Source organism: Drosophila biarmipes, chromosome 3L (assembly GCF_025231255.1).
Source record: "Drosophila biarmipes strain raj3 chromosome 3L, RU_DBia_V1.1, whole genome shotgun sequence".
Lineage (NCBI taxonomy): Eukaryota > Metazoa > Arthropoda > Insecta > Diptera > Drosophilidae > Drosophila > Drosophila biarmipes.
In genome coordinates, this window is record NC_066613.1 from 1,681,141 (window position 1) to 1,705,265 (window position 24,125).

Here is a 24,125-nt window from a genome sequence, read left to right on the forward strand (position 1 = left end):
TATTATAAATATGTTCTATTCTATCTAAGCTATTAAAATGTTGTGGTAAATTCGAAGTCCTACCTAATACTTACTGATGTGGATAAAGAAAAGGTCCTCTGACTTAGGCTCACAGTTCCGACAGTCTGATGATGGTGTGCTGTCGATGTTATATGTTTAATATATAGGTTGTTGCATAAGTGTTTTATTGTATAATTTTTGTATTCTGTTCCCAAGTCCGTAATGAACGTCTTAATTGGATAGTACTTTAAAACCAACCAACATCGAAAATAGCCTTAGCTCTTTTTTGTGCATTTTTATTTTGTACTTGTATGGCAACAAGGTATTTTGACAGATCACATTATTAAAGTGACTGCATATGCATATCTCTAGGGAAATCAGTCTATAAGTTTATCTATAAGTTTATTTTATATATATTGGAATGAAGTCAAGCATTCTTTTTATATAATCTATTTGTGTGCCGTAAATAACGTTTATAATAATTGCAAAATGCTATAAATCGTCTAGTGCTATATGAATGATGTCGGTATGGATAGTTTCTTTACATTACATTAATTTCTTGTTATCCGAAAAGACTCCTTTGTCTGTGCATTTATGAACAAGAAAAGTCACAAAGTTAACATTTTTGTAGATGTAGTTTAAAATTGTGTTTCTTGCATATTTCAAAAATATTTCTTAATTTCTAGGGATAACAACCGGAACAAACAATGGCTCTTAAGTCATCCATATAAAAGAATGCTTAAGAAGCTTCAAGTCCAGTCAAATTTAATATTTATCAGTCTCAGAAATGAATTTGGTGTTATTTTTAAACCGTAAGGTAATCATGTAAAACGATATAAACCATTGCTCGTTAAAACCGACGATATATTTCGTTAATTTTTTAGTTTAATTTGAAGGAAACCTGACATTAAATCAAGTGTTTTTAATTACATATTAATTAAAAATTGGTTCACATTATAAAGTTTGTATATTAATTAATAAATTGGTACTGGTTATTTTGAGTAATCGGACAAATGTATTCTGTTCTGAAGTAGGAGAGTGGCAACGTAATTGATTTTTCAAACTCTGAGATCTGGCTGGTAAAAGTATTGGGTTATTAAAGAAGTTATTAAACCCCTGCAGAGGGTATAACGATTTCAGTCAGAAGTTTGCAACGCAGTGAAGGAGACGTTTCCGACCCCATAAACTATATATATTCGTGATTAGTCTGTCCGTCCGTTTCAAACTAATCTCTTTGTTCTAAAGCTATCGGGCTGAATTTTTCCCAAAAGTCTTCTTTCTATTGCAGGTAGTAGTCGGATCCCTTCGAAATAACATTTGTTAATAAGTTCTGATTTTCGAACGATCGCAAAATTGGTGGGAAAACAATATGAAAAATGATATCTTTGGTGTTTTTTAACATACAACCTCCTAAGCCTACGAGGAGCAAGATCGTCACGTCGAGGCGTTCGGGATTGGGATTACTAGGAATCTCCGAACTGAGACACAGGTGGCTGAGGTCGAAGGAGGCTAAGTTCTGTTCTGTCCTGCCGACGAAGTCCGGGCGTTACGCCTGGAGGGTCTACTAGACTTAGATTTGAAATCGAGAGTAGCAAGCCAGAAGGAAGAGAAGTCCCGGAGCGGCGTGACAGAACCCCTAGAGTAGCAAGCCAGAAGGGAGAGAAGTCCCGGAGCGGCGCAACGGAACCCCTAGAGTAGCGAGCTAGAAGGGAGAGAAGTCCCGGAGCGGCGCAACAGAACCCTGAGAGTCACGAGCCAGAAGGGAGAGAAGTCCCGGATCGGCGTATGCCCTCGAACCCAGCACAGAAGTCAAGACCTACAGCCACCTGTCAAGAGCAGTTCGCAGGATATCGCCACCAGCAAGCATTACACCACACCGCAACGGCCACGCAAGGAGGATCGAGGCCGCAGGAACGGCACGGACAGTACGCGGAAGGGTGAGGCTAGGGTGGAACGTTCGTTTACACGAGGCACAGAAGCGAAGTGAAAAGCGAGACAGCTTCCTGGCGTTCTGCCTTGACTGTCCGCACGATCTGAGCGGAAGCCCGTGGGACCATCCGGGACAGAGCAAGGGACAGGAGATCGGGTATCGAGAGGAGTGATCCTGGAGAGCTCGTCAGTCTGTTCACCCTAGTCTGAGAACGGTGACGCTTCCCTAAGCCCGCACAGCTGACCCCATAGCGAGTCATAATCGTGGCCGAGCAGTCACCGAGCCAGCCACGTCAGGAGCAATCAGCGGTCAAGGATCTTCGAGGAGCGACACGACAACCCACACCGTCGGAGACAGCGAGACAAGCAAGTTATAAAGACGTCTGTAGTTATACCCGCAATAAACCCACTCCGATCCCGAGAATTCTGTGCTTTTTTCACTGAACTACTGGGCGGTAACGTTTATTTAAATTTGGTGGGACGAACACACACAATCTACTGAGCTAGCCGCACAAATACCGTAGCGAGCAGAAACCAAAGAAATCAGTTCGTTACAGTTTTTAATAATATTAGTTTTTAATAATATTAGTTTTTAATAGATGTTGAAATGCAAATTAAATGCCAACGTTTATTATAGTTATTATATAGAACGCGAAGGATAATAAATTTGTGTTAGTCTAACAGGAACGTTGAATCTTAGGCGGTTTAAAAGATCTGCAGAATCAATGTCACCTCTTATAAGATTTTGTATAAAAATAGTACCAAGCATTGTTCTACGATTTACAAGTGTAGGTAAATTAAGCAATTGTAATCAACTCTCGTAGGAAGGAAGCGACTCAATACGGTCGATGTGCACTCGATATCGTGGACTCCAAACCGACGAACAATATTCCAAAATAGGACGGACAAGGGAGGTAAATAATAATTTGGTCGTATAAGGGTCATCAAATTCTTTTGACCAACGCTTTATAAACCCAAGAACACTCATGGCTTTGTTAACAGTGGACATAATGTGGCAGTCAAATTTAAGTTTAGGGTCAAGAAGAACACCTAAATCGTTAACTGAATATATACGGCCAAGTGGCGTACTTTTAGGAAAGTAACTGATAAACATAGGAGTACCCCTATAAAATGTCATAACGTTGCATTTAAGGCCGTTCAAATTTAAAAGGTTGTACTCACACCATCCATGAAAACAATCAATATCCGACTGTAAGTTAAATCCCGACGCTATATCACTATATGATAAACAAAGCTTAACATCATCAGCATACATAAGTATAAGAGATATGTTATGATTGAGGCAAGATCGTTAATATCTGCCTTCGCAGATAATAATAGAGTCCTTCCAGATAGAAAGAAAAACTGATGATGAAATAGACAAAAAAAAAAGTTTAAGAATCGGTTTACAAATGGTTGACGCACAAAACTTAAGCAGGAAGTCCATCTGGACCGGGGAAATAAGTTGGCGTTGTAGTTGCTAAATCTCTTTAGAGAGAGATTTCGGTGATTGCAGGGGAAAAAATACAATTTGATCTATTTAAGGGATTAGGGTAGTTAGAGTTTGACTAAGCTGTCGAACTATAAGTAGTTTGGAAAAACTCAGCAAATAAATTAGCAATTTCAGAATCCGTCGATGCCTCCATTGAGTTTAGACATACCGATGATGGCAATGTCAATGCCGTTTCAGTCAGAAGTTTGGAACGCAGTGAAGGAGACGTTTCCGACCCCATAAAGTATATATATTCTTGATCAGCGTCACAAGACGAGATTTATCCATGATCGTCTGTCCGTCAGTCTGTCCGTCAGTCTGTCTGTCCGTCTGTCCGTCCGTTTCTACGCAAACTAGTCTCTCAGTTTTAAAGTCGGAACCAGCCGGATCGGACAACTATATCTTATAGCTCCCATTGGAACCATCGGGGAAAAAATTAAAAAAAAATTATATCTTTCGTGTTTTTTAACATATACCTTTCTAAACTTGGTTATAACATTCTTAAATTAGTTCTGAATTTCGTATTAAACAATCGGAAAATTAGAGGTAAAATAATATTGAAAAATTATATCTTCGGTGTTTTTTAACTTATATCCTTCCCTTGGAAATAACATTTTTTATTTGGTTATGGACTATATCATATAGCTGTCATAGGAACGATCGGATTGGTGGGAAGTAATGTGAAACAAATTATAGCTTTGGGGCATTTTGACATATTATCTTATAATATTGGGAATATAAATTTTTATTTTTTTAAGAATTTCGAATTCAATTTAATAAAATGATTGATTATTTTTTATAACTGCAACGGTATGCAAACTTCGGCTTGCCGAAGTTAACTTCCTTTCTTGTTGCTAATGTAATTGTGTCCATTAAATTCATAATATCGTAAGTCAGCAAACGAAGGCGGTAATTTCTGAGTAGAATTTCTTGACCTTGTAAGGCAGTTTTAAAGTTGTCAGATAGAGTTTTTATTTCTTTAAATATTTTGGAATGAATAAAGAATTGATCGGTATTGTTTTTATCAAATCATCAATTTTATTTTGAACTGTTATGAAAACAGCATGATCTGGTATCCATTTCCAGATTGCGCCTAATTCATTAATGCCTCTTTTTGACCTAGTGAGTAATACTTGAGAAATAAGCATTTTTATAATTTCTAAATCGTTGGTTATTTCTCATTTTGAATTCTGAACGTTATGACTGTTTAAAAATTCTGTTTCAAAAGTAATAATATCTATATAAAAACTTAAATTAGTTATATGAAATAAATCCGCGTATGATTCATAAATGAGGACTTCTTTGGTATCCTTGTAAAGAAAGAAATCGTGGTTTGTGTAATCCATAAAGCTACCAGCAATTATAAGTACATTATTGAATTCATTATCTAGAATTTTAGATAAGTAAATTTGTTTAAAATTTAATATTATCTTTATGAATCGTACGGTTTCTGTTATTAATAATAACTTTATTAGGATGATTTTCCCTAACTACCTTTTTTATATCTAGTTTATTTACTTCTCCTTCGGTATAGTCCTTTCCTTTTCTGTCTTTATTATGAAAAGGTAACATTTTATCCTGTGCTTGCTTTAACAATTGGAGAGTTTTATCGTGTTTGATTTTATTAAATAATATAGCATACGGTCGTTGATTGGTTACAGAGTGAATTGATAAGTTATATTTATGTGCTGCTCTAATTACAATTTCGGAATAATCAACTAAGTTAAGTTCATCTTTAATGCAACGTGAAATTTCTGTTAAAGTAGAGGGTATCTTTTCAATTTGTTCGTTGGAAGTTCTATGTCGAGGATCTGCATAAAATAAAGATATCCCATTTCTTTGTGCAAAAGATTTAAATTGGGATGAAGAAAAACTTGGTTCTTTATCTATCATCAAGGTTTTGGCTAATGGGAATTGTTGCAGAATATCTGAAACTTTGTTTTCTATATTTAATTTATTTGATTTCTTTTCGATTTCTTTTACGACTAACAATGTTGAATATGAATCTATACAAGTGATGAATATAAGATTTTCACTTTCACATTCTCTATCTGGAATAGGTGCCTGACTAATTTTCATCAAGCCCCCTGTATGCTCGACAATGCGTTTATGTTATTATAAGAGATCTGTCTTCAGCGTTTTCTACGTCTTAATTAATTTCTTGTTATCCGAAAAGACTCCTTTGTCTGTGCATTTATGAGCAAGAAAAGTCACAAAATTAACATTTTTGTAGATGTAGCTTAAAATTGTGTTTCTTGCATATTTCGAAAATATTTCTTAATTTCTAGGGATAACAACCGGAACAAACAATGGCTCTTAAGTCATCCATATAAAAGAATGCTTAAGAAGCTTCAAGTCCAGAAACTTTAATATTCATCAGTCTCAGAAATGAATTTGGTGTTATTTTTAAACCGTAAGGTAATCATGTAAAACGATATAAACCATTGCTCGTTAAAACCGACGATATATTTCGTTAATTTTTTAGTTTAATTTGAAGGAAACCTGACATTAAATCAAGTGTTTTTAATTACATATTAATTAAAAATTGGTTCACATTATAAAGTTTGTATACTAATTAATAAATTGGTACTGGTTATTTTGAGTAATCGGACAAATGTATTCTGTTCTGAAGTAGGAGAGTGGCAACGTAATTGATTTTTCAAACTCTGAGATCTGGCTGGTAAAAGTATTGGGTTATTAACAAAGTTATTATACCCCTGCAGAGGGTATAACGATTTCAGTCAGAAGTTTTCAACGCAGTGAAGGAGACGTTTCCGACCCCATAAACTATATATATTCGTGATTAGTCTGTCCGTCCGTTTCAAACTAATCTCTCAGTTCTAAAGCTATCGGGCTGAATTTTTGGGAAAAGTCTTCTTTCTATTGCAGGTAGTAGTCGGATCCCTTCGAAATAACATTTGTTAATAAGTTCTGAATTTCCAACAATCGCAAAATTGGTGGGAAAACAATATGAAAAATGATATCTTTGGTGTTTTTTAACATACAACCTCCTAAGCTTGGAAATAACATTTTTTAATTTGTTCTAAATTTCGAATTTAATTTTATCAAAATCGGGCGACTATTTCACCTAGCTGTCATAGGAAATATCCGAAAATGGGTGGGAAAATATTATAATTAAAATTATAGCTTCGGTGTTTTTTGCCAAAGAAACGGTTAAAGAAATAATGAAGCCAGCAACAATCCTTAAAAATTTCACATAATGTTACTAACGTTGATTATTTCTTATAATTGCAAGGGTACATAAACTTCGGCTTGCCGAAGCTAACTTCCTTTCTTGTTTTTCTGTTAAACTTTTGTGTTTAGAAGCCTCATATTGTGAATATTTTACAAGATTTTTTGCCAAGTATATATGGCAATTTATTATTTGGAATTAGTTTTGTTTTGTTGTCCTGTACTCAGCTATTGTGAGGGGGTTTGGTCCACCGTTTGGATACACCTATAGAGCCTCTTGTAGGCTCGGTGTATCTCTAGCAGTCGTCTTTAGGTCTCATTAGGTTTTTCTCGTAGGTGTAGGGGATTTGCCATGTCTCCCGCCGTTTTATTTCTGCTGCAGCTGTTCTTGGCCTGTGGGCACAGGCTTAGTGAATTTTGTATATATATAGACGTTGATGCACTTCGAACATTACAAACAAGTGGCCCAACGACACCAAGCACGTGCTTGTTACGCGCGGGGCCCTTTTATAAATTTGGGCAAAAAATGCGAGATCGCGAGGAAGATACATACATAAAACAAATAGAAACGGGACACAAATAAAAATAAAAGGCACAACTAAGAATTAAGCAAATGAGTTAAAATATTAGTTTTGTTAGGAGTTGAATAACTCCCCACAAATCCCAGCTGCAGATGGCCGGCCGCTCATCAGGTACGCGGCGAATTCGCGTAGTGGCGGCGCGGTAGATCGAGGACGGAGAACGAGAGAGTTTGGTGATCGAGGACGGAGAACGTGAGAGTTTGGAGAGGAAGAGAGTTTGGAGACAAGAGTTTGGAGAGCGAGAGAGTTTGGAGAGCAAGAGGGTTCGGAGACCAAGAGAGTTTGGAGACCAACAATGAAGAAGGAGAGAGCGGAGACTTGGCGGGCGGAGCGAGAGTGCCGTGTGCAAAAAGGAGTAGCGGGACGCCGCCGGACTTTGGACTTTGGAAAGAAGGTGCCACATCTCAGCAGCGGTGCGGCACACAAACATGTCGCATGCGTCTCCGGGATCAGCGGGACGGCAGCATCAGGCTGAACGGCGGCGGGAAGCAGTGCGTCAGGGACAAGAGAGTTTTGGCGGGCCGTGTGCTAAAAAGGAAAATAACGGTTCCCAGAGGCCCTATATAAAACCGCAGGGCGCTGGCAGCGGGATCAATCATTCAGTCGAGATCAGTCAGTCAAGAGCGAGCAGTCAGTCGAGAGCAAGGAGTCGAATGAAATCCAATCAAGCAAGCTACGAGGGAGCCACACCAGGGCGAGTCGTCGGAAGCAGCGCCGTGGGAGCCTACGAGGAGCAAGATCGTCACGTCGAGACGTTCGGGATTGGGATTACTAGGAATCTCCGAACTGAGACACAGGTGGCTGAGGTCTAAGGAGGCACCACACGGCTAAGTTCTGTTCTGTCCTGCCGACGAAAACCTGGCGTTACGCCTGGAGGGTCTACTAGACTTAGATTTGAAATCGAGAGTAGCAAGCCAGAAGGAAGAGAAGTCCCGGAGCGGCGTGACAGAACCCCTAGAGTAGCAAGCCAGAAGGGAGAGAAGTCCCGGAGCGGCGCAACGGAACCCCTAGAGTAGCGAGCTAGAAGGGAGAGAAGTCCCGGAGCGGCGCAACAGAACCCTGAGAGTCACGAGCCAGAAGGGAGAGAAGTCCCGGATCGGCGTATGCCCTCGAACCCAGCACAGAAGTCAAGACCTACAGCCACCTGTCAAGAGCAGTTCGCAGGATATCGCCACCAGCAAGCAGGACACCACACCGCAACGGGCACGCAAGGAGGATCGAGGCCGCAGGAACGGCACGGACAGTACGCGGAAGGGTGAGGCTAGTTTGGAACGTTCGTTTACACGAGGCACAGAAGCGAAGTGAAAAGCGAGACAGCTTCCTGGCGTTCTGCCTTGACTGTCCGCACGATCTGAGCGGAAGCCCGTGGGACCATCCGGGACAGAGCAAGGGACAGGAGATCGGGTATCGAGAGGAGTGATCCTGGAGAGCTCGTCAGTCTGTTCACCCTAGTCTGAGAACGGTGACGCTTCCCTAAGCCCGCACAGCTGACCCCATAGCGAGTCATAATCGTGGCCGAGCAGTCACCGAGCCAGCCACGTCAGGAGCAATCAGCGGTCAAGGATCTTCGAGGAGCGACAAGACAACCCACACCGTCGGAGACAGCGAGACAAGCAAGTTATAAAGACGTCTGTAGTTATACCCGCAATAAACCCACTCCGAACCCGAGAATTCTGTGCTTTTTTCACTGAACTACTGGGCGGTCACGTTTATATAAATTTGGTGAAACGAACACACACGATCTACTGAGCTAGCCGCACAAATACCGTAGCGAGCAGAAACCAAAGAAATCAGTTCGTTACAGTTTTTAATAATATTAGTTTTTAATAATATTAGTTTTTAATAGATGTTGAAATGCAAATTAAATGCCAACGTTTATTATAGTTATTATATAGAACGCGAAGGATAATAAATTTGTGTTAGTCTAACAGGAACGTTGAATCTTAGGCGGTTTAAAAGATCTGCAGAATCAATGTCACCTCTTATAAGATTTTGTATAAAAATAGTACCAAGCATTGTTCTACGATTTACAAGTGTAGGTAAATTAAGCAATTGTAATCTACTCTCGTAGGAAGGAAGCCTTACGTTTTGATCCCAGTTCAAACTACGCAGGGCAAATAAGAGAAATTTTTTTTGTACCGACTCAATACGGTCGATGTGCACTCGATATCGTGGACTCCAAACCGACGAACAATATTCCAAAATAGGACTGACAAGGGAGGTAAATAATAATTTGGTCGTATAAGGGTCATCAAATTCTTTTGACCAACGCTTTATAAACCCAAGAACACTCATGGCTTTGTTAACAGTGGACATAATGTGGCAGTCAAATTTAAGTTTAGGGTCAAGAAGAACACCTAAATCGTTAACTGAATATATACGGCCAAGTGGCGTACTTTTAAGAAAGTAACTGATAAACATAGGAGTACCCCTATAAAATGTCATAACGTTGCATTTAAGGCCGTTCAAATTTAAAAGGTTGTACTCACACCATCCATGAAAACAATCAATATCCGACTGTAAGTTAAATCCCGACGCTATATCACTATATGATAAACAAAGCTTAACATCATCAGCATACATAAGTATACGAGATATGTTATGATTGAGGCAAGATCGTTAATATCTGCCTTCGCAGATAATAATAGAGTCCTTCCAGATAGAAAGAAAAACTGATGATGAAATAGACAAAAAAAAAAGTTTAAGAATCGGTTTACAAATGGTTGACGCACAAAACTGAAGCACACATCCAGGAAGTCCATCTGGACCGGGGAAATAAGTTGGCGTTGTAGTTGCTAAATCTCTTTAGAGAGAGCTTTCGGTGATTGCAGGGGAAAAAATACAATTTGATCTATTTAAGGGATTAGGGTAGTTAGAATTTGACTAAGCTGTCGAACTATAAGTAGTTTGGAAAAACTCAGCAAATAAATTAGCAATTTCAGAATCCGTCGATGCCTCCATTGAGTTTAGACATACCGATGATGGCAATGTCAATGCCGTTTCAGTCAGAAGTTTGGAACGCAGTGAAGGAGACGTTTCCGACCCCATAAAGTATATATATTCTTGATCAGCGTCACAAGACGAGATTTATCCATGATCGTCTGTCCGTCAGTCTGTCCGTCAGTCTGTCTGTCCGTCTGTCCGTCCGTTTCTACGCAAACTAGTCTCTCTGTTTTAAAGTCGGAACCAACTATATCTTATAGCTCCCATTGGAACTATCGGGGAAAAAATTAAAAAAAAAATTATATCTTTCGTGTTTTTTAACATATACCTTTCTAAACTTGGATATAACATTCTTAAATTAGTTCTGAATTTCGTATTAAACAATCGGAAAATTAGAGGTAAAATAATATTGAAAAATTATATCTTCGGTGTTTTTTAACTTATATCCTTCCCTTGGAAATAACATTTTTTATTTGGTTATGGACTATATCATATAGCTGTCATAGGAACGATCGGATTGGTGGGAAGTAATGTGAAACAAATTATAGCTTTGGGGCATATTATCATATAATATGACATATTATCTTATAATATTGGGAATATATGATTATTTTTTATAACTGCAAGGGTATACAAACTTCGGCTTGCCGAAGTTAACTTCCTTTCTTGTTGCTAATGTAATTGTGTCCATTAAATTCATAATATCGTAAGTCAACAAACGAAGGCGGTAATTTCTGAGTGGAATTTCTTGACCTTTAAAGGCAGTTTTAAAGTTGTCAGATAGAGTTTTTATTTCTTTAAATATTTTGGAATGAATAAAGAATTGATCGGTATTGTTTTTTATCAAATCATCAATTTTATTTTGAACTGTTATGAAAACAGCATGATCTGGTGTTCCTGGTATCCATTTCCATATTGCGCCTAATTCATTAATGCCTCTTTTTGACCTAGTGAGTAATACTTGAGAAATAAGCATTTTTATAATTTCTAAATCGTTGGTTATTTCCCATTTTGAATTCTGAACGTTATGACTGTTTAAAAATTCTGTTTCAAAAGTAATAATATCTATATAAAAACTTAAATTAGTTATATGAAATAAATCCGCGTATGATTCATAAATGAGGACTTCTTTGATATCCTTGTAAAGAAAGAAATCGTGGTTTGTGTAATCCATAAAGCTACCAGCAATAATAAGTACATTATTGAATTCATTATCTAGAATTTAAGATAAGTAAATTTTCTGTTATTAATAATAACTTTATAAGGATGATTTTCCCTAACTACCTTTTTTATATCTAGAGTTAAGTTTATTTCTTTCCCCGTGTTTCTTTTCGTAAATTACTTCTCCTTCGTGATAGTCCTTTTCTTTTCTGTCTTTATTATGAAAAGGTAACATTTTATCCTGTGCTTGCTTTAACAATTGGGGAGTTTTATCGTGTTTGATTTTATTAAATAATATAGCATACGGTCGTTGATTGGTTACAGAGTGAATTGATAAGTTATATTTATGTGCTGCTCTAAATACAATTTCGGAATAATCAACTAAGTTAAGTTCATCTTTAATGCAACGTGAAATTTCTCTTAAAGTAGAGGGTATCTTTTCAATTTGTTCGTTGGAAGTTCTATGTCGAGGATCTGCATAAAATAAAGACATCCCATTTCTTTGTGCAAAAGATTTAAATTGGGATGAAGAAAAACTTGGTTCTTTATCTATCATCAAGGTTTTGGCTACTTTCACTTTCTCTATCCGGAATAGGTGCATGACTAATTTTCATCAAGCCCCCTGTATGCTCGACAATGCGTTTATGTTATTATAAGAGATCTGTCTTCAGCGTTTTCTACGTCTTAATTAATTTCATGTTATCCGAAAAAACTCCTTTGTCTGTGCATTTATGAGCAAGAAAAGTCACAAAATTAACATTTTTGTAGATGTAGTTTAAAATTGTGTTTCTTGCATATTTCAAAAATATTTCTTAATTTCTAGGGATAACAACCGGAACAAACAATGGCTCTTAAGTCATCCATATAAAAGAATGCTTAAGAAGCTTCAAGTCCAGAAACTTTAATATTCATCAGTCTCAGAAATGAATTTGGTGTTATTTTTAAACCGTAAGGTAATCATGTAAAACGATATAAATCATTGCTCGTTAAAACCGACGATATATTTCGTTAATTTTTTAGTTTAATTTGAAGGAAACCTGACATTAAATCAAGTGTTTTTAATTACATATTAATTAAGAATTGGTTCACATTATAAAGTTTGTATACTAATTAATAAATTGGTACTGGTTATTTTGAGTAATCGGACAAATGTATTCTGTTCTGAAATAGGAGAGTGGCAACGTAATTGATTTTTTAAACTCTGAGATCTGGCTGGTAAAAGTATTGGGTTATTAACAAAGTTATTATACCCCTGCAGAGGGTACAACGATTTCAGTCAGAAGTTTGCAACGCAGTGAAGGAGACGTTTCCGACCCCATAAACTATATATATTCGTGATTAGTCTGTCCGTCCGTTTCAAACTAATCTCTCAGTTCTAAAGCTATCGGGCTGAATTTTTGCGAAAAGTCTTCTTTCTATTGCAGGTAGTAGTCGGATCCCTTCGAAATAACATTTGTTAATAAGTTCTGATTTTCGAACGATCGCAAAATTGGTGGGAAAACAATATGAAAAATGATATCTTTGGTGTTTTTTAACATACAACCTCCTAAGCTTGGAAATAACATTTTTTAATTTGTTCTAAATTTCGAATTTAATTTTATCAAAATCGGACGACTATTTCACCTAGCTGTCATAGGAAATATCCGAAAATGGGTGGGAAAATATTATAATTAAAATTATAGCTTCGGTGTTTTTTGCCAAAGAAACGGTTAAAGAAATAATGAAGCCAGCAACAATCCTTAAAAATTTCACATAATGTTACTAACGTTGATTATTTCTTATAATTGCAAGGGTACATAAACTTCGGCTTGCCGAAGCTAACTTCCTTTCTTGTTTTTCTGTTAAACTTTTGTGTTTAGAAGCCTCATATTGTGAATATTTTACAAGATTTTTTATTTTATGCCAAGTATATATGGCGATTTATTATTTGGAATTAGTTTTGTTTTGTTGTCCTGTGAGGGGGTTTGGTCCACCGTTTGGATACACCTATAGAGCCTCTTGTAGGCTCGGTGTATCTCTAGCAGTCGTCTTTAGGTCTCATTAGGTTTTTCTCATAGGTGTAGGGGATTTGCCATGTCTCCCGCCGTTTTATTTCTGCTGCAGCTGTTCTTGGCCTGTGGGCACAGGCTTAGTGAATTTTGTATATATATAGACGTTGATGCACTTCGAACATTACAAACAAGTGGCCCAACGACACCAAGCACGTGCTTGTTACGCGCGGGGCCCTTTTATAAATTTGGGCAAAAAATGCGAGATCGCGAGGAAGATACATACATAAAACAAATAGAAACGGGACACAAATAAAAATAAAAGGCACAACTAAGAATTAAGCAAATGAGTTAAAATATTAGTTTTGTTAGGAGTTGAATAACTCCCCACAAATCCCAGCTGCAGATGGCCGGCCGCTCATCAGGTACGCGGCGAATTCGCGTAGTGGCGGCGCGGTGAAGAGCGAGGACGTAGAACGAGAGAGTTTGAAGATCGAGGACGGAGAACGAGAGAGTTTGGAGATCGAGGACGGAGAAAGAGAGAGTTTGGAGATCGAGGACGGAGAACGTGAGAGTTTGGAGAGGAAGAGAGTTTGGAGACAAGAGTTTGGAGAGCGAGAGAGTTTGGAGAGCAAGAGGGTTCGGAGACCAAGAGAGTTTGGAGACAAACAATGAAGAAGGAGAGAGCGGAGACTTGGCGGGCGGAGCGAGAGTGCCGTGTGCAAAAAGGAGTAGCGGGACGCCGCCGGACTTTGGACTTTGGAAAGAAGGTGCCACATCTCAGCAGCGGTGCGGCACACAAACATGTCGCATGCGTCTCCGGGATCAGCGGGACGGCAGCATCAGGCTGAACGGCGGCGGGAAGCAGTGCGTCAGGGACAAGAGGGTCAAACAGGAACCATGGACTTTGGAAACGATGTGGAGAGTTTTGGCGGGCCGTGTGCAAAAGGGAAATAACGGTTCCCAGAGGCCCTATATAAAACCGCAGGGCGCTGGCAGCGGGATCAATCATTCAGTCGAGATCAGTCAGTCAAGAGCGAGCAGTCAGTCGAGAGCAAGGAGTCGAATGAAATCCAATCAAGCAAGCTACGAGGGAGCCACACCAGGGCGAGTCGTCGGAAGCAGCGCCGTGGGAGCCTACGAGGAGCAAGATCGTCACGTCGAGACGTTCGGGATTGGGATTACTAGGAATCTCCGAACTGAGACACAGGTGGCTGAGGTCTAAGGAGGCACCACACGGCTAAGTTCTGTTCTGTCCTGCCGACGAAAACCTGGCGTTACGCCTGGAGGGTCTACTAGACTTAGATTTGAAATCGAGAGTAGCAAGCCAGAAGGAAGAGAAGTCCCGGAGCGGCGTGACAGAACCCCTAGAGTAGCAAGCCAGAAGGGAGAGAAGTCCCGGAGCGGCGCAACGGAACCCCTAGAGTAGCGAGCTTGAAGGGAGAGAAGTCCCGGAGCGGCGCAACAGAACCCTGAGAGTCACGAGCCAGAAGGGAGAGAAGTCCCGGATCGGCGTATGCCCTCGAACCCAGCACAGAAGTCAAGACCTACAGCCACCTGTCAAGAGCAGTTCGCAGGATATCGCCACCAGCAAGCAGGACACCACACCGCAACGGGCACGCAAGGAGGATCGAGGCCGCAGGAACGGCACGGACAGTACGCGGAAGGGTGAGGCTAGGGTGGAACGTTCGTTTACACGAGGCACAGAAGCGAAGTGAAAAGCGAGACAGCTTCCTGGCGTTCTGCCTTGACTGTCCGCACGATCTGAGCGGAAGCCCGTGGGACCATCCGGGACAGAGCAAGGGACAGGAGATCGGGTATCGAGAGGAGTGATCCTGGAGAGCTCGTCAGTCTGTTCACCCTAGTCTGAGAACGGTGACGCTTCCCTAAGCCCGCACAGCTGACCCCATAGCGAGTCATAATCGTGTCCGAGCAGTCACCGAGCCAGCCACGTCAGGAGCAATCAGCGGTCAAGGATCTTCGAGGAGCGACAAGACAACCCACACCGTCGGAGACAGCGAGACAAGCAAGTTATAAAGACGTCTGTAGTTATACCCGCAATAAACCCACTCCGAACCCGAGAATTCTGTGCTTTTTTCACTGAACTACTGGGCGGTAACGTTTATATAAATTTGGTGGGACGAACACACACAATCTACTGAGCTAGCCGCACAAATACCGTAGCGAGCAGAAACCAAAGAAATCAGTTCGTTACAGTTTTTAATAATATTAGTTTTTAATAATATTAGTTTTTAATAGATGTTGAAATGCAAATTAAATGCCAACGTTTATTATAGTTATTATATAGAACGCGAAGGATAATAAATTTGTGTTAGTCTAACAGGAACGTTGAATCTTAGGCGGTTTAAAAGATCTGCAGAATCAATGTCACCTCTTATAAGATTTTGTATAAAAATAGTACCAAGCATTGTTCTACGATTTACAAGTGTAGGTAAATTAAGCAATTGTAATCTACTCTCGTAGGAAGGAAGCCTTACGTTTTGATCCCAGTTCAAACTACGCAGGGCAAATAAGAGAAATTTTTTTTGTACCGACTCAATACGGTCGATGTGCACTCGATATCGTGGACTCCAAACCGACGAACAATATTCCAAAATAGGACGGACAAGGGAGGTAAATAATAATTTGGTCGTATAAGGGTCATCAAATTCTTTTGACCAACGCTTTATAAACCCAAGAACACTCATGGCTTTGTTAACAGTGGACATAATGTGGCAGTCAAATTTAAGTTTAGGGTCAAGAAGAACACCTAAATCGTTAACTGAATATATACGGCCAAGTGGCGTACTTTTAAGAAAGTAACTGATAAACATAGGAGTACCCCTATAAAATGTCATAACGTTGCATTTAAGGCCGTTCAAATTTAAAAGGTTGTACTCACACCATCCATGAAAACAATCAATATCCGACTGTAAGTTAAATCCCGACGCTATATCACTATATGATAAACAAAGCTTAACATCATCAGCATACATAAGTATACGAGATATGTTATGATTGAGGCAAGATCGTTAATATCTGCCTTCGCAGATAATAATAGAGTCCTTCCAGATAGAAAGAAAAACTGATGATGAAATAGACAAAAAAAAAAGTTTAAGAATCGGTTTACAAATGGTTGACGCACAAAACTGAAGCACACATCCAGGAAGTCCATCTGGACCGGGGAAATAAGTTGGCGTTGTAGTTGCTAAATCTCTTTAGAGAGAGCTTTCGGTGATTGCAGGGGAAAAAATACAATTTGATCTATTTAAGGGATTAGGGTAGTTAGAATTTGACTAAGCTGTCGAACTATAAGTAGTTTGGAAAAACTCAGCAAATAAATTAGCAATTTCAGAATCCGTCGATGCCTCCATTGAGTTTAGACATACCGATGATGGCAATGTCAATGCCGTTTCAGTCAGAAGTTTGGAACGCAGTGAAGGAGACGTTTCCGACCCCATAAAGTATATATATTCTTGATCAGCGTCACAAGACGAGATTTATCCATGATCGTCTGTCCGTCAGTCTGTCTGTCCGTCTGTCCGTCCGTTTCTGTTCTCTCTGTTTTAAAGTCGGAACCAACTATATCTTATAGCTCCCATTGGAACTATCGGGGAAAAAATTAAAAAAAAAATTATATCTTTCGTGTTTTTTAACATATACCTTTCTAAACTTGGATATAACATTCTTAAATTAGTTCTGAATTTCGTATTAAACAATCGGAAAATTAGAGGTAAAATAATATTGAAAAATTATAACTTCGGTGTTTTTTAACTTATATCCTTCCCTTGGAAATAACATTTTTTATTTGGTTATGGACTATATCATATAGCTGTCATAGGAACGATCGGATTGGTGGGAAGTAATGTGAAACAAATTATAGCTTTGGGGCATTTTGACATATTATCTTATAATATTGGGAATATAAATTTTTATTTTTTTAAGAATTTCGAATTCAATTTAATAAAATGATTGATTATTTTTTATAACTGCAACGGTATACAAACTTCGGCTTGCCGAAGTTAACTTCCTTTCTTGTTGCTAATGTAATTGTGTCCATTAAATTCATAATATCGTAAGTCAGCAAACGAAGGCGGTAATTTGTGAGTAGAATTTCTTGACCTTTAAAGGCAGTTTTAAAGTTGTCAGATAGAGTTTTTATTTCTTTAAATATTTTGGAATGAATAAAGAATTGATCGGTATTGTTTTTTATCAAATCATCAATTTTATTTTGAACTGTTATGAAAACAGCATGATCTGGTGTTCCTGGTATCCATTTCCATATTGCGCCTAATTCATTAATGCCTCTTTTTGACCTAGTGAGTAATACTTGAGAAATAAGCATTTTTATAATTTCTAAATCGTTGGTTATTTCCCATTTTGAATTCTGAACGTTATGACTGTTTAAAAATTCTGTTTCAAAAGTAATAATATCTATATAAAAACTTAAATTAGTTATATGAAATAAATCCGCGTATGATTCATAAATGAGGACTTCTTTGATATCCTTGTAAAGAAAGAAATCGTGGTTTGTGTAATCCATAAAGCTACCAGCAATAATAAGTACATTATTGAATTCATTATCTAGAATTTAAGATAAGTAAATTTTCTGTTATTAATAATAACTTTATAAGGATGATTTTCCCTAACTACCTTTTTTATATCTAGAGTTAAGTTTATTTCTTTCCCCGTGTTTCTTTTCGTAAATTACTTCTCCTTCGTGATAGTCCTTTTCTTTTCTGTCTTTATTATGAAAAGGTAACATTTTATCCTGTGCTTGCTTTAACAATTGGGGAGTTTTATCGTGTTTGATTTTATTAAATAATATAGCATACGGTCGTTGATTGGTTACAGAGTGAATTGATAAGTTATATTTATGTGCTGCTCTAAATACAATTTCGGAATAATCAACTAAGTTAAGTTCATCTTTAATGCAACGTGAAATTTCTCTTAAAGTAGAGGGTATCTTTTCAATTTGTTCGTTGGAAGTTCTATGTCGAGGATCTGCATAAAATAAAGACATCCCATTTCTTTGTGCAAAAGATTTAAATTGGGATGAAGAAAAACTTGGTTCTTTATCTATCATCAAGGTTTTGGCTACTTTCACTTTCTCTATCCGGAATAGGTGCATGACTAATTTTCATCAAGCCCCCTGTATGCTCGACAATGCGTTTATGTTATTATAAGAGATCTGTCTTCAGCGTTTTCTACGTCTTAATTAATTTCATGTTATCCGAAAAAACTCCTTTGTCTGTGCATTTATGAGCAAGAAAAGTCACAAAATTAACATTTTTGTAGATGTAGTTTAAAATTGTGTTTCTTGCATATTTCAAAAATATTTCTTAATTTCTAGGGATAACAACCGGAACAAACAATGGCTCTTAAGTCATCCATATAAAAGAATGCTTAAGAAGCTTCAAGTCCAGAAACTTTAATATTCATCAGTCTCAGAAATGAATTTGGTGTTATTTTTAAACCGTAAGGTAATCATGTAAAACGATATAAATCATTGCTCGTTAAAACCGACGATATATTTCGTTAATTTTTTAGTTTAATTTGAAGGAAACCTGACATTAAATCAAGTGTTTTTAATTACATATTAATTAAGAATTGGTTCACATTATAAAGTTTGTATACTAATTAATAAATTGGTACTGGTTATTTTGAGTAATCGGACAAATGTATTCTGTTCTGAAATAGGAGAGTGGCAACGTAATTGATTTTTTAAACTCTGAGATCTGGCTGGTAAAAGTATTGGGTTATTAACAAAGTTATTATACCCCTGCAGAGGGTACAACGATTTCAGTCAGAAGTTTGCAACGCAGTGAAGGAGACGTTTCCGACCCCATAAACTATATATATTCGTGATTAGTCTGTCCGTCCGTTTCAAACTAATCTCTCAGTTCTAAAGCTATCGGGCTGAATTTTTTTTTTGTTTGGTGGGAAAACAATATGAAAAATGATATCTTTGGTGTTTTTTAACATACAACCTCCTAAGCTTGGAAATAACATTTTTTAATTTGTTCTAAATTTCGAATTTAATTTTATCAAAATCGGACGACTATTTCACCTAGCTGTCATAGGAAATATCCGAAAATGGGTGGGAAAATATTATAATTAAAATTATAGCTTCGGTGTTTTTTGCCAAAGAAACGGTTAAAGAAATAATGAAGCCAGCAACAATCCTTAAAAATTTCACATAATGTTACTAACGTTGATTATTTCTTATAATTGCAAGGGTACATAAACTTCGGCTTGCCGAAGCTAACTTCCTTTCTTGTTTTTCTGTTAAACTTTTGTGTTTAGAAGCCTCATATTGTGAATATTTTACAAGATTTTTTATTTTATGCCAAGTATATATGGCGATTTATTATTTGGAATTAGTTTTGTTTTGTTGTCCTGTGAGGGGGTTTGGTCCACCGTTTGGATACACCTATAGAGCCTCTTGTAGGCTCGGTGTATCTCTAGCAGTCGTCTTTAGGTCTCATTAGGTTTTTCTCATAGGTGTAGGGGATTTGCCATGTCTCCCGCCGTTTTATTTCTGCTGCAGCTGTTCTTGGCCTGTGGGCACAGGCTTAGTGAATTTTGTATATATATAGACGTTGATGCACTTCGAACATTACAAACAAGTGGCCCAACGACACCAAGCACGTGCTTGTTACGCGCGGGGCCCTTTTATAAATTTGGGCAAAAAATGCGAGATCGCGAGGAAGATACATACATAAAACAAATAGAAACGGGACACAAATAAAAATAAAAGGCACAACTAAGAATTAAGCAAATGAGTTAAAATATTAGTTTTGTTAGGAGTTGAATAACTCCCCACAAATCCCAGCTGCAGATGGCCGGCCGCTCATCAGGTACGCGGCGAATTCGCGTAGTGGCGGCGCGGTGAAGAGCGAGGACGTAGAACGAGAGAGTTTGAAGATCGAGGACGGAGAACGAGAGAGTTTGGAGATCGAGGACGGAGAAAGAGAGAGTTTGGAGATCGAGGACGGAGAACGTGAGAGTTTGGAGAGGAAGAGAGTTTGGAGACAAGAGTTTGGAGAGCGAGAGAGTTTGGAGAGCAAGAGGGTTCGGAGACCAAGAGAGTTTGGAGACAAACAATGAAGAAGGAGAGAGCGGAGACTTGGCGGGCGGAGCGAGAGTGCCGTGTGCAAAAAGGAGTAGCGGGACGCCGCCGGACTTTGGACTTTGGAAAGAAGGTGCCACATCTCAGCAGCGGTGCGGCACACAAACATGTCGCATGCGTCTCCGGGATCAGCGGGACGGCAGCATCAGGCTGAACGGCGGCGGGAAGCAGTGCGTCAGGGACAAGAGGGTCAAACAGGAACCATGGACTTTGGAAACGATGTGGAGAGTTTTGGCGGGCCGTGTGCAAAAGGGAAATAACGGTTCCCAGAGGCCCTATATAAAACCGCAGGGCGCTGGCAGCGGGATCAATCATTCAGTCGAGATCAGTCAGTCAAGAGCGAGCAGTCAGTCGAGAGCAAGGAGTCGAATGAAATCCAATCAAGCAAGCTACGAGGGAGCCACACCAGGGCGAGTCGTCGGAAGCAGCGCCGTGGGAGCCTACGAGGAGCAAGATCGTCACGTCGAGACGTTCGGGATTGGGATTACTAGGAATCTCCGAACTGAGACACAGGTGGCTGAGGTCTAAGGAGGCACCACACGGCTAAGTTCTGTTCTGTCCTGCCGACGAAAACCTGGCGTTACGCCTGGAGGGTCTACTAGACTTAGATTTGAAATCGAGAGTAGCAAGCCAGAAGGAAGAGAAGTCCCGGAGCGGCGTGACAGAACCCCTAGAGTAGCAAGCCAGAAGGGAGAGAAGTCCCGGAGCGGCGCAACGGAACCCCTAGAGTAGCGAGCTTGAAGGGAGAGAAGTCCCGGAGCGGCGCAACAGAACCCTGAGAGTCACGAGCCAGAAGGGAGAGAAGTCCCGGATCGGCGTATGCCCTCGAACCCAGCACAGAAGTCAAGACCTACAGCCACCTGTCAAGAGCAGTTCGCAGGATATCGCCACCAGCAAGCAGGACACCACACCGCAACGGGCACGCAAGGAGGATCGAGGCCGCAGGAACGGCACGGACAGTACGCGGAAGGGTGAGGCTAGGGTGGAACGTTCGTTTACACGAGGCACAGAAGCGAAGTGAAAAGCGAGACAGCTTCCTGGCGTTCTGCCTTGACTGTCCGCACGATCTGAGCGGAAGCCCGTGGGACCATCCGGGACAGAGCAAGGGACAGGAGATCGGGTATCGAGAGGAGTGATCCTGGAGAGCTCGTCAGTCTGTTCACCCTAGTCTGAGAACGGTGACGCTTCCCTAAGCCCGCACAGCTGACCCCATAGCGAGTCATAATCGTGTCCGAGCAGTCACCGAGCCAGCCACGTCAGGAGCAATCAGCGGTCAAGGATCTTCGAGGAGCGACAAGACAACCCACACCGTCGGAGACAGCGAGACAAGCAAGTTATAAAGACGTCTGTAGTTATACCCGCAATAAACCCACTCCGAACCCGAGAATTCTGTGCTTTTTTCACTGAACTACTGGGCGGTAACGTTTATATAAATTTGGTGAAACGAACACACACGATCTACTGAGCTAGCCGCACAAATACCGTAGCGAGCAGAAACCAAAGAAATCAGTTCGTTACAGTTTTTAATAATATTAGTTTTTAATAATATTAGTTTTTAATAGATGTTGAAATGCAAATTAAATGCCAACGTTTATTATAGTTATTATATAGAACGCGAAGGATAATAAATTTGTGTTAGTCTAACAGGAACGTTGAATCTTAGGCGGTTTAAAAGATCTGCAGAATCAATGTCACCTCTTATAAGATTTTGTATAAAAATAGTACCAAGCATTGTTCTACGATTTACAAGTGTAGGTAAATTAAGCAATTGTAATCTACTCTCGTAGGAAGGAAGCCTTACGTTTTGATCCCAGTTCAAACTACGCAGGGCAAATAAGAGAAATTTTTTTTGTACCGACTCAATACGGTCGATGTGCACTCGATATCGTGGACTCCAAACCGACGAACAATATTCCAAAATAGGACGGACAAGGGAGGTAAATAATAATTTGGTCGTATAAGGGTCATCAAATTCTTTTGACCAACGCTTTATAAACCCAAGAACACTCATGGCTTTGTTAACAGTGGACATAATGTGGCAGTCAAATTTAAGTTTAGGGTCAAGAAGAACACCTAAATCGTTAACTGAATATATACGGCCAAGTGGCGTACTTTTAAGAAAGTAACTGATAAACATAGGAGTACCCCTATAAAATGTCATAACGTTGCATTTAAGGCCGTTCAAATTTAAAAGGTTGTACTCACACCATCCATGAAAACAATCAATATCCGACTGTAAGTTAAATCCCGACGCTATATCACTATATGATAAACAAAGCTTAACATCATCAGCATACATAAGTATACGAGATATGTTATGATTGAGGCAAGATCGTTAATATCTGCCTTCGCAGATAATAATAGAGTCCTTCCAGATAGAAAGAAAAGATGATGAAATAGACAAAAAAAAAAGTTTAAGAATCGGTTTACAAATGGTTGACGCACAAAACTGAAGCACACATCCAGGAAGTCCATCTGGACCGGGGAAATAAGTTGGCGTTGTAGTTGCTAAATCTCTTTAGAGAGAGCTTTCGGTGATGGCAGGGGAAAAAATACATTTTGCCCTATTTAAGGGATTAGGGTAGTTAGAATTTGACTAAGCTGTCGAACTATAAGTAAAATTGGAAAAACTCAGAAAATAAATTAGCAATTTCAGAATCCGTCGATGCCTCCATTGAGTTTAGACATACCGATGATGGCAATGTCAATGCCGTTTCAGTCAGAAGTTTGGAACGCAGTGAAGGAGACGTTTCCGACCCCATAAAGTATATATATTCTTGATCAGCGTCACAAGACGAGATTTATCCATGATCGTCTGTCCGTCAGTCTGTCCGTCAGTCTGTCTGTCCGTCTGTCCGTCCGTTTCTACGCAAACTAGTCTCTCAGTTTTAAAGTCGGAACCAGCCGGATCGGACAACTATATCTTATAGCTCCCATTGGAACTATCGGGGAAAAAATTAAAAAAAAAATTATATCTTTCGTGTTTTTTAACATATACCTTTCTAAACTTGGATATAACATTCTTAAATTAGTTCTGAATTTCGTATTAAACAATCGGAAAATTAGAGGTAAAATAATATTGAAAAATTATAACTTCGGTGTTTTTTAACTTATATCCTTCCCTTGGAAATAACATTTTTTATTTGGTTATGGACTATATCATATAGCTGTCATAGGAACGATCGGATTGGTGGGAAGTAATGTGAAACAAATTATAGCTTTGGGGCATTTTGACATATTATCTTATAATATTGGGAATATAAATTTTTATTTTTTTAAGAATTTCGAATTCAATTTAATAAAATGATTGATTATTTTTTATAACTGCAACGGTATACAAACTTCGGCTTGCCGAAGTTAACTTCCTTTCTTGTTGCTAATGTAATTGTGTCCATTAAATTCATAATATCGTAAGTCAGCAAACGAAGGCGGTAATTTGTGAGTAGAATTTCTTGACCTTTAAAGGCAGTTTTAAAGTTGTCAGATAGAGTTTTTATTTCTTTAAATATTTTGGAATGAATAAAGAATTGATCGGTATTGTTTTTTATCAAATCATCAATTTTATTTCGAACTGTTATGAAAACAGCATGATCTGGTGTTCCTGGTATCCATTTCCAGATTGCGCCTAATTCATTAATGCCTCTTTTTGACCTAGTGAGTAATACTTGAGAAATAAGCATTTTTATAATTTCTAAATCGTTGGTTAT

General features: G+C 39.0%; 1 protein-coding gene across 26 annotated transcripts in view; it reads left to right on the forward strand.

The window, feature by feature from the left end:
• LOC108028850 (calcium/calmodulin-dependent protein kinase kinase 2) overlaps positions 1–24,125 on the forward strand; it is a 243,822-nt gene that overhangs the window by 45,323 nt on the left and 174,374 nt on the right. For 2 of the 26 annotated variants that reach the window (XM_050886217.1, XM_050886210.1), the window contains exon 2: positions 5,710–5,839. The exons of 22 other annotated variants lie outside the window; for them this stretch is intronic. In XM_050886217.1, the coding sequence (XP_050742174.1) occupies positions 5,810–5,839 (30 nt within the window). In that variant the 5' untranslated portion in view covers positions 5,710–5,809. Of the gene's footprint in view, positions 1–5,709; positions 5,840–12,121; positions 12,252–18,639; positions 18,770–24,125 lie in introns of all 26 variants that reach the window. 2 more of the 26 variants (XM_050886211.1, XM_050886213.1) reach the window with 2 other exon arrangements.